The sequence below is a fragment of the Drosophila mauritiana genome, chromosome X (genome assembly GCF_004382145.1).
Source record: "Drosophila mauritiana strain mau12 chromosome X, ASM438214v1, whole genome shotgun sequence".
Lineage (NCBI taxonomy): Eukaryota > Metazoa > Arthropoda > Insecta > Diptera > Drosophilidae > Drosophila > Drosophila mauritiana.
The window spans coordinates 13,694,902-13,711,236 of NC_046672.1; the positions used below are offsets into that span (position 1 = coordinate 13,694,902).

The 16,335-nt window shown below is 41.6% G+C and overlaps 1 protein-coding gene across 4 annotated transcripts in view; it reads right to left on the reverse strand.

Annotated features, from left to right (window-relative positions):
- The window catches only part of LOC117148056, a 112,831-nt gene that overhangs the window by 17,691 nt on the left and 78,805 nt on the right, over positions 1 to 16,335 (reverse strand). For 2 of the 4 annotated variants that reach the window (XM_033315242.1, XM_033315243.1), the window contains exons 3-5: positions 15,392 to 15,583; positions 13,564 to 15,312; positions 13,348 to 13,476 (exon numbers count right to left, since the gene is read on the reverse strand). In XM_033315242.1, coding sequence (XP_033171133.1) covers positions 13,348 to 13,476; positions 13,564 to 15,312; positions 15,392 to 15,583 — 2,070 coding nt within the window. Of the gene's footprint in view, positions 1 to 540; positions 1,487 to 13,347; positions 13,477 to 13,563; positions 15,313 to 15,391; positions 15,584 to 16,335 lie in introns of all 4 variants that reach the window. The other 2 variants (XM_033315245.1, XM_033315244.1) reach the window with 2 other exon arrangements.

Below are 16,335 nucleotides of genomic sequence, written 5' to 3' on the forward strand. Positions count from 1 at the left end.
TAGATATAGATAAAATTGCTAATGTACACACAAATTTCAAATGGGGCATGATTATGATGGGGCTAATCTAATCTAATAACATGTGTTTTTCTTGAAAAAAAAAATATTTAAATGGTTATTCATTTATTGAATAATTTTGGTCTATGTTTATACTTTAATAATTTACTTCAAAATCTGTTTTATTATAAATCCGAAAACATCTTTGGAAAAGTAGTATTACAATACTAGTGTTACCTATATAGGATCTAAATTGGAAAGCTAATAATTTGTTTCGAAATGGCCCAGTATTTCAAATATTTGATACATTGGAATTATGGAACATCATTAATTGGAACATGTGAGTTTTTTATATTGAAGTATTTTAACATATGAAAGAGGGCAACAGGTCGTATACGCGATTTGGCATTTATATTACGTATACGTTTTTTTTTTAATGAAACACTAAAAATTGACTGATCAAACAAAAAATTGTGAAAAGGGACTTCTGGGCTATATATGATATATGCATTTCAGGGGCAACTTTTAGAACTATAGACTTACCGGTGTGCACGCGACAATGATCTTTCATGTGGTGGCGCAGCTTAAATGCTTTGCCACAAAACTCACATTTAAATGGTCGATCACCTGTATGTACCGACAAATGCGTGATCAGTGATGTAACATCGGGAAAACTTTTAGCACAGAACTTACACATGACAACACTATTCGGATCACTGGACGCGGCGCCCAGCAGCGCCGCTGACTGCGATTGTGCAGCGGCCGCCGCTGCTGCTGCGGCGGATGTGGATGGCGACAAGGAGCCGGACGTGGCGGTACCGCCACCGCCACCACAGCCGCTGCTGCCGCTGCCACCCGTTGCCGCTGCAGCCCCCGAGCCACTGCCACTTCCGCTGCCGAGCATTAGGCCACCACCGTTTCCGGCGGAAGTTGCCGAGCGGGACAACGAACCCTGGCCGCCGCCACCGCTTCCGCCGCCGGAGCTTGCCTCCAGGCAGCCCGTCAAACTCTGGAACGTACAGCCGGTGCTGGCCAACGAGAGGGCCGCCTCCATGTCGATGCCAAAGGCGGCGGCCAATGCCGCCACCTGCTCCTGTGTATCGCTGCCGGAAGTGGCCGCCATGGCGGCGGCGTTCATCTGAAAGGCGAATGGCGATGGTAGGCCGGCGGCGGCCATGTTGAGATCGCCCAGCAGATGCGAATGGAGCAGAGCCGTGGTGGTTGGTTCGCGATACTCGAGCGTCTTCAGCGAGTGCGTCAGCAGGTGGCGGGTGAGTTTCGATTGGTTGGGGAAGGCCGAGCGGCAGTAGATGCACGGAAACATGTGCAGGGGCGGCGGCGGGGGGCTGTGTGGGGGCTGCTGCTGTTGCTGCTGATGCAGCAGGGCGGCTGCTGCGGCAGCTGCTGCGGCCGCTGAGCCACCGCCCGCCCCAACGCCCACAGCGTGTGGTGGGGGCTGTTGTTGTTGGTGGGGCGATTCGGACGTTTCCTGGAACAGACACCAAACAAAAATCCAACATCAACTTCTTTACTTGCTTTTCTTTCGATTTTTTTTTAGTTTTTATATATTTTTTTTTTTTGGTTTGGTTTTTTTTCTATGGTTTCGGTATTTTTCGCTTTGGATTTTTTTCAGTTTCAGTTTTTGCTGGCAATCGATTTGAATCTCTAGTTTTAGCATCGCCTCTCTGCTGGTCTTGAATTTTTGCTTTTCTTCGTTTTCTTTGTCTTTGGCAAAACTAGTATTTTTCTAACGGAAACCAAAAAAATAATCATACAATTATTTGTTTACTTGGAGTGAGTGAGAGAGAGAGAGTAAGAGAGAGAGAGAGAGAGTTATATATAGGATGTTCCAAACTAAGACAACGTAAATTATGCATTTAAAAAGAAGATAATCACAGAGTATTTACTTCAGCAACTTGCTCTCCTTACTTCACTGTCGGTAAAATAAATCAGCGTTGGAACTCTAGTATTTTAGTTGTACATGAGCGTGGGAGAGATAGGTAAAAGGAAAATTAGGAAAAAAAAACAAATTACAAACTTTACAATTGTCGAGAAAAAAAAAACAGAAAATTAAGGCAAGGAACTGAAAACGAAATCAATGAATCAATGTCATCAGAGAAGAAGAATGGAAAACTTAGGGCCTCGCAGGCCCTGCAATGCTCTCCTCCGGCTCTGCGCCTCTCCCTACTCCGCCAGATTTGGGTCTGGACCAGTTCTTGGCCCGTGGACCAGGCCTAAACCTTGGCCGAGTTCTTCAAACGTGTCTCAAACCGTTGGATGGATGCCAAAAAAACAAGAGGGGGTTTCAGCATTTGACTATCGTTGTGTATTTCGCTTGTTGTTTTTCATTTTCTTAGTTATTGCTTTACAGGAATTGCATTAACAAAGTATCTGGTATTTATATAATTTTCGGTATTTTTTTGCTTTTTTTTTGTTTTCAAGAAGTTGAATTTCGATTTTTGTTTGGGCGTTGTTCGAAAAACGTCGCATAATCGTACGTTAGATATTGATAAAGCTTTTTCATTGCTTTCTTTTTTGATTTCGGTTTTACATTTAGCTTTTTGTGTTTTTTCTTTTTAAATATAGTTTTTGTTTGTGTAAACTTATTGTTAAAATTTGTTTTGTTTTGTTTTGTGGTTTTTTTTTTTGCTTAAATTTGACGTTTTGACCAAGATTTTGATCAAATTTGGAACGCGGTACGCTTTATCGATTTAAAAGTTTAAATTTGGTTGAACAGTGATTTTTTTCGTACTTCAATTGGATTGTCAAATCAAAAACAAAAACTTTGGGGTTCGGGCTTATTCATTCGTCTGGCAACCAGACGAAAGTAAAAACTTTACTTAACTAAATAAAAAAAAGAGCTATTCACCACGCACACCTTGCATACATCTTCTAATTCGTTTAATTGGGTTCTTTTGAAAATTTGGAAAAAAATGGTATCATTTTTGCCTGATTTGACAATTTAGCGCACGAAAAAAATCAATACAAATTAAAATGGTTAATCTGTACATAAATGTCCATAAATGCTTAAACAAAAAGAATACAATTTGGAATAAAAAACAAAACGAAAAAAAAAACATACAAAATTTTGGGTTATTGGAGAAAACAAACTCGGGGGGCCAAATCGTGTTTTTTGTGTTTTTCAAATTTCGTGTGGTTCAAAAAGTCTCAAATCAAAACAAACAAAATATGCAATTGAGATAAGTTAAATCAAATCAGTGGCTTCACTTAACTATTTTCAAGAAGTTTTTCCATATGCCGCACTCTTTGATCGCATTAAACTCAAACGGTCGGATTTTACAGAAAAAAAAACACAAAAATAAAAGGCACATTGACTCTAACGAATGGTTATACAAGTCATGGGAAATGTTCATTCAGCACAGCCATGTTCAAAAAACGCAGATCAACTTCTTGACAATGTCAATATTATCAAATCAAAATAAATGTTAAAAAACAATCAACATTTTTCTTTTTTCTTATCACTTTTTTTTATACTTAATTTTTTTCTTTTCAGTGTCTTCATTTATTTTCTTATTTTTTCTTTGCAAATATATGGCACAACGAAAAACAAAAAAAAGTGCAACAAAAGGCAAGAAAGTAGGGGATAAAGGTAATGGAAATGAAAAAAAAAGTAAGGACGGAAAATGAAAACAAGTGAGAACGGAATTTCGGATGCGGATTCGAAGATCCATTTAGCCCAGAAGCTAAGAAACCTGCGCACAAAGTTCTATATCCTTGTGGTTGGACAAAGGGGAACGATCGAGTTTCCATATCTTATACATAGGTGGCACAGTTGCAGTTGAGTCAGGTATTACATACATTAACTTAGGCGTACGCATGTACAGTACGTGTGGTATGTATATATACCTAGAGAAAGAGACAGATCTTCAGACTTATACGTATGGTATATGGTATGGTATCATCAGGAGTCACAACATTTAGTTCAAAAGTTCAGGTAACCAAAAAATCGACCAACGGAACAACCAAACACACATTTAAAACACACATACGTAATCCTTTCGATTATCGATAACCGATATCCGATATGTCTTTAATTCAGTAGAGCACAACAACAACGATAAATGATATGGAAGGAAACAGAGGCATATATTATGTATACATACGAGTAGGTTTTATATAGTAAACACAAAAATGTAACGACAGACAGAAAGAGAGACAGACAGAGCGATTGGGTTAATAATTAGAAAGAGATAGAGTAAGAAATAGAGCTGAGAATTGAAGAAACCAGAGAAATGAAATAAAAGTACACAACATCAATTCCAAAAGAGTCAGAGAGAGAGAGAGAGACAGACAATAAGAGCATAGAGCACAATAGGTAAATAACATAAAATATATCTAGGAACATAAAAGTACGCACATTGAATAAGTTAAAGTCCATCAGCCAAAAGTAAAAGTGGAAATGTTAACAAAAAGGATTAACAATAAATGATAATGAATGTTTTCAGCTTTTTTTATATTTGAACAATGAATTTAATTTAAATTTGACAATTTAACAGTTTCTTTTAAAAAACTTATAGAACTCGGGCATCGATTATTTTATTTCGAATTAATGATTGGGCAAAATTGAAATCATTTCTTTGACTGCATTTAAATAGATTTTCCTTAAAAATGATAGTCACCTTAATTATTTGATTCAAGTGAGGAAGTTGCAAAAAATAGTCAATAGACACACATACTATTTAATGCCCAACGAGCAGTTCGAAAATCGAACTATCAACAATAGATTTTTAACAAAAAAAAAAGTGAAAAAAACACACACACATTGGCTAAGTAAAACACGTAGTAATGATTAATTAAGAAAATGAACGATAACAAAAACGAAAATATACGTTTATAGAGAGAAATGAAAGACATTTAGCTTATGGAAAAATAGAACACACACATTTACCATTTACATAAACGAACAACGAACGAACGATTTATGGTAAAAGCGTTCCACATTTAGATAATACATATATATCGTTGAAAAAATAGTATTATATAGTATGTTGGTCGAGTGTGATTTGTGGGTGTGTGTGAGCGTGGCGTGTTGGTGTGTATGTGTGAGTTAGTTCGATTTAGTTTTCTATAATTTCATTCAGATTTCTTTATTTCTATATTTTTTCTTCCTTTTTTTTTTTTTTTTTGTTGCATTTCTTGACAGTGATTTCTTTTCTTGTGGTTTTGTTTATACTTTTTTTGCGGTTATGTAGTTTAAAAAACACCAAAAGCGCTTTAGTACGATTCTTTGTTTTGGTTGATAAATTAATGCATTATATATATATATATTTAGGTATATATATCTCGGTTATCAATTGCACAACGTTCAGATCTGGACCCCTCTCTTGTTTTATTTGATGGAGAATTTGTGGTTTCTTTTATATTGCTGTACCGTATTCGTATTGATTAATTATATTAAAAGCACAACACACAGTTTGACACATTGATAATATCGATATAGATAGAGACAGAGAGACAAATAGATCGAGAGAGACAGATAAAGTGACACACAGAGCGAGAGCGAGACAGAGAGTAAGTTTGAGACAGAGATAACAAGTTATAGCAAAATATTACATTTACAAGTTTGGTTTCAAGTGAAATCAAATAAAAAGGGCTTACAACAAAGGACTGCATCGTTTCAGCTAATTGTAATTGTAATGCAAAGAAAGGAAATAAATCGATTTATAAGGCTGGAAGTCGGGGAATCGAATATATATATATATAAGTGGGTACGGTCCAAATTTTGTGCAGCGAATTTCGTTCTCATTTACAGTTTTTAGTTTGTCAAATTTTTCGGTTATAGGGGGATTTTAGTTCAATTTTCTCACAAAGCGCAAAATTAAAATAGAATCTTCTGTTATTTATGTTTCTGTTTTCTTTTTAGCTTAGCTTGGCCAAAATGTTTGTAGGGTGAATGATTTCCATTTTATGGGCTTTATAACACATGCAGTATATACAAAAAAAAAAATAAAAACTTAAGGATTCTAAAAAACAATAGATGAGTGTGCATTAGTGTGGGTGAAATAGCGATCTTAAAGCTATGTAAACTGAAAGGTTAGTAGGGCTGTTGTTGCAGTTACCTATGTATATGTTTCATTTATCACTATTACAAAACTAAATTGCGTTGTTAACATAAAGTGCCCATTGCTATGCATGAATACCAATTGCCTGCAGCCTTCGGCGATTCTCAAAAGTTTCCCCATAAATTTAATTGAGCTCAGCTGCTTGCAGGATGGGTTTTCTTTTTTTTTTGGTTTTTGTTGCTTTAACGGAGATTACTCGACCGATGCACCACTAACTTACATCCACTGATGTTGCGTGATTTCTGCCGGCAAAAGACAGGCAGCAGGCAGCAAACAGGCCACCAAATAAACAAACTTTCCATTAGCCAAATTGCAGTTTCGGCCTCTCCCGCTCTTGGCAGCAGCGGATTATTGAATAACCCCAGTGCAGGGTCCACCAAATCTGGGTCACCACAAGCACAAATGCCAAATAGAAGGGCGCAAAAAATTCGAAACGCGAAATGGTAAAGGGGATTAGGATGGCAGCGCAATGGGGAAATGGCCAAGAAGTAGCGCCCTAAGTCGATGAACCGCTTCGATACGGGAGACGAGTTCAACGAGCCTAGGCCTAGCCTAATGGAGTGATTATCTGGTCCTCCACACCTCCACTTCCTTTCGAGCTACCCCGATTTTCACCGATTTTCACCGATTTTCTCAGATTTTCCCAAATGCCCCAGACGCACTCCACATCTGATGCCTCTGCTGTTGCCACATTGCAGTTAATGTCCTGCGTTGTACACTTGAAGAAAATGTGATTGAACTTTGCCAAGCTAACCAATGTGAAATTCAGTAGATTGCTAAGTATGTTTGCCCACGAAACACTGATTGACTGAAGGTCACAGTATGAAACTTATGGAGTTACGAGGAATTCCATTTTCCAATGTGCATCGAAGTCATCAACGTCTGCACCGCTTTGGTCGTCTTGAGGACCGACTTCGTCGTCATCATCATCATCGTCATCATTTTCATCGTCATCGTCATAGTCGTGTCGTCGCCGCAATAATAATCAAATATCGATCGATGTGCGTCTGGTTTCGGCTGCCCCTTTGGCTTGCTTCTTTTTCTACGAAAAATTTTCGACGGTCGTCGGCCTTTTCTTGTTCATTTTGATGCCGTATTGCGGAGCTTTAAGCCATCGGCCTCAACCTCCCACCCATCGTCCTCAACCTCGACCTCCCCACTTTTTGCCCCAGCCCGTCACATTTTAATAAAAGCAAATTTTTAATGAAAACTCTCTTGGGTTTGCCTTGCCTTTTTATGCAGCCACGAGAGCCGTACAACCAACCATATATACACGTACATACATACATATATATATAAATTTCAGCTGGTTTGTTTGCATTTGGTGCGCTTAATTATTTTCCTTTTTTGTGTTTTTTATTTTTATTATTTTTTTTTGAAGGTCCCTTTTCATTGCAATCAAAAAATAGACGCAATAGATGACGCATATAACGCATCTGGCAAATATTGCGGAAACTCATAGAACTTTGGTCTGCTGGGCGGGCGAAAAGCGGAAGCGACTATTTCAAATATTCCGCAACTCTCCGTTTTTCGTAATATTTTTGCACAAATTATTATGTATTGTTATAATTCCTTTTTTATTTCGCATTTTTGTGAGCCCTTTGGAGCGTTTGCATTGATATATACATACATATATATATATAAATATGGTGTTTTGCCGTCTGCATATAAATACAAATATATATTTTTATTTGTGTTCTTGCATTTGGTGTCTTTTTCCACTTTTTTTCGTGTTTTTTCGCGGAAGTGGCAATCTCTGCGCGTTTCGCTGATTTTTTGTATTACAACAAATATGTATCAAATAGATATGTATGTGCGAACAAAGCAAACAGTCCAAGCAGGCAACCCGATGACGAACCCACTCCAAACGAGACAGAAGTCAGACCTCAAAGAGTTTCGCATTGTTGCAGATGCAGATGAAAGTTCAAGAGCAACTGGGCGGGGGAAATGGTGACCCCGATAGGTCATAAGTTGCAGTATTGGACAAATACTCCACTTTTTTTAACTACCTCTCTGAAACTCAGCCGATGAAAAACTATCGAAACCCAATGATTACTATCTTAGATACTCCCTCTTTATCTTAAAGATACATATGTAGTTCCTGAAATCGAATTTTGTTTCTAAAAATACGATTTGCTTACCTTCAAGGCTATTTGCATTTTTTATTGAAAAGGCTTAAAGTCGGCGAGGCTATTAGCAGTTTTGTAGCTTCAATTCCCCCTTATTTAAGCCGAAATAAAAACCGGGTAAATCGGCAAGGGGCGCACCGAGCCGGGGGGGCGTGGCCAGGCAGATGGGGTAAAGGGCGGAGGAGGGGCCGCCCACCAAAAAGCACTTGAAAAACTTTGCAATCAACGCAGCGCGGGGCATCGAGCGCTGATTACAATGCCGCGGCAGAGAAGTCGACGTCGCCGTTGCAGCGCCAAATGTGCAATGTGCGTGAGGGGGTGGGCACAAAAAGGGGAGCGAACTGAGGGGGGGGGGAGTGGCGGTTGGGGCTCCTGCTGCCCCACACACAATGCAATATATTTTCGCTTTGGCATTTGTTGCGTTTTGGCAGCATTTTTTGTTGTTGACTCTTATTCATTTTTTTCGCTCTTTTCGTATATTTGTTTGGATTTCCGCTGCCTCACAAAAATCTTTTTTTTGCGGTTGTTTTTTTTTTATTTTTTTTATTTTGTGCATTGCATGATTGACAGTTGCCAGGCATTGATGGAGGCTTAGAGTGATGGGGTGGATGGGGTGGATGGGGTGCCGGGTGAAAGGGGAGGCGCTCCCCCTCAAGGCCCAAACCCCAGCGACAATACCTAAATGCATTCAGTCAAAAGTTGTGCGAAAGCCTCCGAATAAAAATATTAAAAAAAATATATGGATATCCCCGGCATTTATATACAAACATAAACAAATCCATGTGGATGCGAACAGTGGCGGCACAAATATTAGGCACCCAAACTCGAACGCTTCTATTTTGAGCAAAAAGTTAATGGTCACGAATTAAGTACATTAAATGTTTAAGCTGCGCATTCGTTTTGATTAAAATCAGCCCATAAAAATGTTTATATATTTGTCAAAAATAGCCAGTAAGCCAGTAACTTCGCTTATTTTGGTAAACTCAATTAATATATTAAATTTAAGTGACATATAATTTAATTCTTTGTTTAAATTCTGCCAATAACTCGCTTTTTAATATATTTCGAGCAACTATTGACACTTGTGTCTTTGCATTCCTAATATTTCCGCCTTGTTTGTCTCTGTAGCAGCGTTCATATTACGCATACGCAATGTGGACGGCAAACAAACAACGCAAACGCTGACAAGGGCAGGTGATGGTGGAGCGGGAGGGGGTTGGGGCTGGAGCTCCACACAGGGGGGGGGGTCGCAAAACGGAGGGGGCGGACTCATAAAATGCAAGCACAGCAGCGGCGACAGTTGAGAGGGCCAGCCTAAAGGTATGCTATGAAAAAATTGCATAAGAGCAGCAGCAGCAGCTCGAAAAACGAGGGGCAAAAAAAAAGAAAATAAGAGGAACGCATTTGTTTCAAAATTAAATACTCATGTGTGTGGCAGTGTGTGTCCGTGTAGAAAAGAAAGCAAAAAGTAAAAGAAAGCAAAAGTTGTTGGTTCTGTGCGTTGATTTTTGTTTTTGTTTTGGTTTTGCTTTTGCTTTTGCCTTTGTTTCACTGCAGCTACCCGCCTTATAATCATTTCTCCCCCTTTCGCGCCACCGCGAAGAAAGGGCCAAAGAGAACGGAGAAAGGAGTGCAGCGCAGGCCAGAAAAAAAAGAAAGTGTAAAAGCAAAAGTATTTATTATGCGGCAATGGCTTGGAGAGGCCTACAAGAGGCCTGCACAACATCAGAGTCAACGAATTGCAGCGCACAAAGTCGCCTATCTACACACACACACACACACACAACGAAAATCAAACCATTTTAAATTTTGTGGTAAATATCGTTATTTAGTTAGAAGACTCTTTTAAATAGTCATATTATTCACTTGCTTGAAAATCATTAGATATTTAAATTTAACACTTTTGATGGAACTGCTCTAATAGTTGACATAAATAATTAAATACAAACTAGTTCACATTTTTAAAAAATGTTTGAATTTGTTGAAATATAAGAAATAAATTATGTTTATGTATATTTTAAACATCTTTTGAACCCATATAAGAATAGTATAAAAGGAATCAGGATTGAATGATTGTAGGAATGATTGAACCTTATCGCTGATATTTCTGAAATCAAATAGTTCGCTTTGCTTTGGTTTGATTTTCCTAAGTTGCATTAAAATTTCTCCGGTGCAACACACAACCGACCCTCACACAAATACTCGCTCACACACACACACCCGTACACACACACACACACACACACTAGCGCATTCGGCGTCAACGTCCGCAACTCGAGGCGGCTGCCACTTTTTTTGTTGCCTTCTTTTGGGCTTTCATTTTCCCAAGCTTTCTTTTTTTAGATAAATTTTTATTTGAATTTATGCATGTGCGTCTCTGCAAGAGAAAGGGACCGAAGGAGGGGCAAAGAAAGGGGGGGGGGGGGGGTTTGATGGAGATGCATATACATATAGGATAAATACCACGTAATGCTCCAGACTTTCGTAAAAGTTTATCCAGTTACGTTATCGAAAAATGCAAGCCTTTGTCCTCATTGACCAACAATTCCATTATTGGAAAATTGGAAAATAGATATGACTAAGCTCTACATTAAAGTTATTTAACAGGTATAAGAAAATATTGTGGAATTTAAATGAAATATATGCTTGATAAGCATATTGCCTGACTTTTAATTTCTTTAATCGCAAAACTTTCATCTTGAATGCATTGGTAGACTGTAACCTTGCGGCTAGTCAACATTACATTTTAATTTTCAAGCTTTTTTTAGGTGCTCTTGCATTTTTGACAACATTTCCGCTGGCTTGGCCCATCTGGGGCCTGTCATCCAGCTTTTGCCACCCCGAAATTCGCCCTTAAACTCGTCAAGCGTTGCAACAAAGTGCGTTATGCATATATAAAATCTTTTTTTTATTTCTTGCTGCCTTTTTCCACTGCACTGAAGTAGGAAAAGCGGGCAGAAGAGGCTAGAAAACATAAGAAAAACGACAGTGGCTACTCGTGTTCCTTTTGCTTTCATTCTCCTATTTTTCGTTTTTTTTTTCTGTGTTTCAGCCCAACATTTTTCGCGTTTATCCTTGTTGACGAAAAATTTCGCTTAAAAAGAATGAGTAGATGGCGCGGGAGGCGGGGGAAAATGTAATGTGAAAATATATTTGCCGGAAGCTAAATGTTTTGCCAGGCGAGTACAGTTGTGCTTGCCGTGCACCCAAAAGTATGCATTACATTCACTCTGAATGCGAGCCAAAATTAGTGCAGACATCCGCCGCCCAAAAGGAAGCGACGCGAAATGCCTTGTTCGCACTTGGGTAAAAAAAAAGAATAAATTGAATATCGAGCCAACCCCACACAGTGCAAGCAATTCCTTAGTTTTTCTTTTTCTTTTTTTTTTTTTTTTTTTTTTGGGTATGGACTCCCCTTTGTTTGTCCTGTTGCAACATGCGACAATTTTTCTTATTGTTTGATTTGAATATTTGATTTGGTTTTTATTTTATTTATATAGCAGTCTCAAATAATAAATGTACGGACATGGAAAGGCTGCCGAGCTGGATTAAAGGCGGCCATTGTACACACTGCGTATACTATATTTGCAAGTTCATTTGCTAGAGGCGACTGAATAATTCCACATCACTAGTGGGTTTGTGATGCTATGTTGAATCTATGTTAAATCGTGAGAATTCTTCTATATTTAATGCTTGTTTTCCAAGTATTTCTGCATCAAATTGGTTATTTGTTTTTCGCTTGCTCGAATTACTTTTCCCTCTGACTTAATTATAGAGAATCGCCTCGTCGAATCATTTTTTTGTAATATTTTCATCGCAAACTCCTGGACAATGGCGCCTCTCTTGACAGCCATATTGAAAATTATAGTGTCGTAAACATGCAACTGCAACAACAGCAACAGCATTGGTGGCAAATAAAAAATTAAATTAAAATAGAAGGCCAGGGAATGGAATAGAGGGGGCGGAAGGAAGAAGGACCTCGAACAGAACATGGCCAGTAAATAAATAATACAAACAAAAAATTCCAGGGGTGTTGAAGTTGACAGGGGGTTTGGGCAGCGGGTGGGGTACAAAATTGCAAACGGAAATTGCCAACAATGTGTGGCAAGTGAAAAGTGGAAGTGGCCCACAAAACGAAGCAATAAAAACTCAACTACCATCGAAATAAAACCAAACACAAAATTCTATCAACTGTGCGAAAACTTATGGCATATGGTGTTTTAGGTGTGTAAGTGTGTGTGGGAAATTTACAGAGAGATATTTACACATAGATATACGACAACAACAACATAGATTACATACACATAGATTGGATTAACTAACAAAATTACATAGACACTTATCGATAGACATTGATAGAGAGAGAGAGAGATAGCTAGCTAGAGGTAGAGAGAGAGACAGATAGAGAGATAGAGCGCTACACATTGAACAAAACATGATTACTATATAGAGCTAGGAAACTGAACAACTAACATTTGATACTTGGTTTTTTTTCTCAAATTACTTTTAAGGATTATCTTCAACTGAATAGAAAAAAGAAAAACTTTACTTTCTTAGGTTGGGAAAAACTTGATATGTATATAGGGCATAGTAGATATAGATGGATAAGTTATATATATATATTAAGTAGATATATATGTATGGGTATATATATATATGTATAAAAAATTCATAGACAAAGAACACGACGAAGAGCAAAAATATATGTTGAGTTTTGATTTTGTTTTCTTTTTGCATTTGTTTTTTGGATTTTGTATTTTGTTTTTGGTAATTAAATATATAAATATGGCATATTGAAGTATATATATATATAAGAACAGACAGAGAGAGAGAGAGCAATACTTAAGATATAGATATACATATACATATGTAGAAATGGAGTCGGATCGAGCCAGATTGGGATCAGATAGATCTTTTTTGCAAGACGCATCTCGGAATTCGTTAGATATTTTATCTTTTTTTTAACCTATCGAAGCAGCAAAAGCATTCACTGAAAGGCATCTCCTGGGACTGGAGTTTCTTTTCGAATTTTGGCAGGGGTTCGTTTCGAATCGTGTTTTCAGAGGGGGGAATTCAGGGGCGGGGTCAGGGCCAGGGTTAGGGCCAGGATCAAAGGTATTGCCAAATCGCAGACTTACCGACTCGTGGGAGGCGCGGTAGTCAAGGTCGCCGCCCAGGCCGCCGCCAGCTGATGCCGAACGCTGTTGCATGTGTCTGCTGTGACTGCTGTTGTCGTCCTCGCTGCAATCGATCTCCTTCTTGAGACTCTGCAATGGAATGGCATACGTCAGTGTTACCTTGGAATACCCTACAAACTGCAGCTAATATTAGCCTAACTGGCAATCACAACTCACCAATGGCACCGATTGCACGGGCAGGAGATTGGCCACGGTTCCCGGGCTCAGTAGGCTGGAAGAGGATGCTCCTCCCCTGCCGCCATCGTTGCCGCCGCCGTCGCGTGAGCTCCTGGACGCCGGTCGACCGCCGGAGCCACCAATACTGAGGTCCGAGGCGCCCGCTCCAGCTGCCTGGGCCGCTGACATGGCCGGCGTGGAGCGCTGTGATTCCATCGCCGCCGCTGCAGCTGCCGCCGCCGCCGCCGATGAGGATGGCAGGGTGATCAATGGCGAGGGTATCAATGTGGAGCCGGTGGACAGGTCCACGCCACCGCCGCCGCCCGCACCGCTGCCCATTTTCATGTTGAGACCCAGATCGTTGCTGCTGTTGTCCGCCTCATCGTCATCGTCCAGATCCATCTCATCGTCGTAGTCATCGTCGAGGATCTCACTCTTGGCAATCACGGGCATGGCATCCTCGTCATCCGAGTGCGTATGGTGCTGCTGGTGGTGCGGCGGATGGTGGTGCTGCGGATGCTGGTGGTGCTGCTGCGGATGCTGGTGCTGAGCATGGTGGTGCGTGTGATGGAGACGGTGCAGGTTGTGATGGGCCAGCCGCTGGGCAATGCCCCTGGCCATCGCGGTGGCGGGGCCCACCACCACGACATCGTCGTCCAGATCCTCCTCGTCCACATCCTGCTCCAATCGATCGTCCATCACCTGTCGCTGATGATGATGGCCACCATCGTCGTCGTCATCATCGTCATCCACCGCAACCACGGAGTCCGCTGTGCCGCCGGATGTCGCTGTGCCGCCATTGCTGGCCGCTGAGGTTTTCCCACTACTAGTGTTGTTGTTGTTGCTGCTGGAGTTGTTGTTGTTATTGTTATTATTGCTGTTGCTGCTGCTGTTGGTGTGGCAAGCGTTGCTGCTACCGCTGAGGCTGTTGCTGCCGCCCTGCTGCGCTGCTGTTGCTGCTGCGGCGCTTTTGGGCTCGACATTTGGTCTTTGATAGAGATCCAACGGGATGGGCGTGTCCTCCTCCTCATCCTCGTCGTCCTCGTCCTCCTCGCGACCCCTCAGCATCGTCTCCTCGTTCTCGTCCAGCTCATCCACATCGTCCTCCTCCTCGTCTTTTAAGTTGCGACCGAGCAGCTCCTCGCCCAGCAGCTCGTCCGCCTGGTGTTGCTCCTGTTCCCGATCCTCTGTCACATCCACCTTGTCCGCCGGATGCATTCGCGACGATCGTTTGGCGGGCGTGGGACTGCTGCGATCGCTAGCCTCCCGCTTCTGCCCGCCAGTTGACGATGATGACGAGGTCGCCTCTTCCGAGTGCGCAACACCAGATGCTGCTGCGGCTGCTGCTGCTGCTGATGTCACCGACGATGATGAGGATGTTGCTGCCGTGGATGTTGCTGCTGTGGCACAGGTTGCTGTTGTGGTTGCCGCCGTTGTTGTTGTTGTATTACTACTCCCCGCCGCCGCCGTTGCCGTTGTGGACGCAGATGTTGCTGCTGTCGCTGCTGCCGTTGCCGCCGCAGATGTTGCTGAGGTTGAGGTCGATGTTGCCGCCGCGGCAGTTGCCGTTGCCGTGGCAGTCGCCGCCTGTGTGGCCGCTGTGGCATCGAGCGCGGCCGCCGGACTGTCGGCCGCCTTGTGGGCGGAACCGCCGCTACCGCCGCCGCCCTGCGGACGCAAGCGGTCCGGTTCCCGTTCGGGTTCGCGCAGCGTCGTGTTCTGGTTCGTCATCTCGGCCAGGCCCTTGACCTGCAACATGTGTACATCAATTGAATGGTATTACATTGGTATTACATAAGAGATGGCTGCTCTGGAAGGGACCACCCACCTTGAGGGATTCGGCTGTCTTGAGCAGCGCGGACAACTGACAATATTGCACGTTCACCTCGCCCTTGTACATGAATTCAACTAAGGTTTGCAGCTCGGCAAAACGGACGTCCTTCAATATCACAATTAGATGTCCTTCGGGGTGCTCCAGGAACAGGCTCTGGAAGTACGAGGAACAAGCCGAGAGGACCACCTGAAAAAGCATAGAAAATCCGCCTGGTTAGTCAAGAATATAGAATCAACTCCAGACTAACTAATAGTGCCACATCTTTACTGCGAAATCTTTCAAATACCAGAGCACATCCACGCAAGTGTTAAGTATTTAAAAAAACAAAGAAAATCTCAAAAAAAATGCTCCTTTTTAATTTTTCCGTTTTATCAGTCCATCATCTATGCGCTGCGCCCAAGGAAAAAGGCGCATTTTCCACGCTTTTCCCCCTTGAGCAGCGCGATGGTGCGGCAAGCATTTATTAGATTTACGATCTGCCTCGCAAACGCAGCCACAAATGCCGCTTTTGAAGATGCCACAAACGAGCGATCCGGAAAACGCTGGAGCAGCGGGGCAAATCGCTGTGGGGCGGGCGGAAAAAAGGAGCGCTGCGATGGGCGATTCAGTTGGAGTTCAATTTGGAGTGCAGTTCTCTTTTTTTCTTTTTCTCTTTTTTTCGCCAGTTGGCTGCGGGCGTCAAGGCGTGAACATGCCACGAATGACAATGCCACAGCAACTGCAACAGCGGCAACACCAACTGCAGCAGCAGCAGCAGCAACTTGCAACTGGCAACCAGTTCCGATCCGTGTTTCAACATTGCTGTCGATTTTTATGTGCGCATGCACGCCTTGGGGTATGCAATGAACGACCGATATATATATACACATCTACATATATCCCCAGCAGATCGGCCCAATCGTTGGCGGTTTTTTTCTCTCTTATTTCTTCGAAGGGGG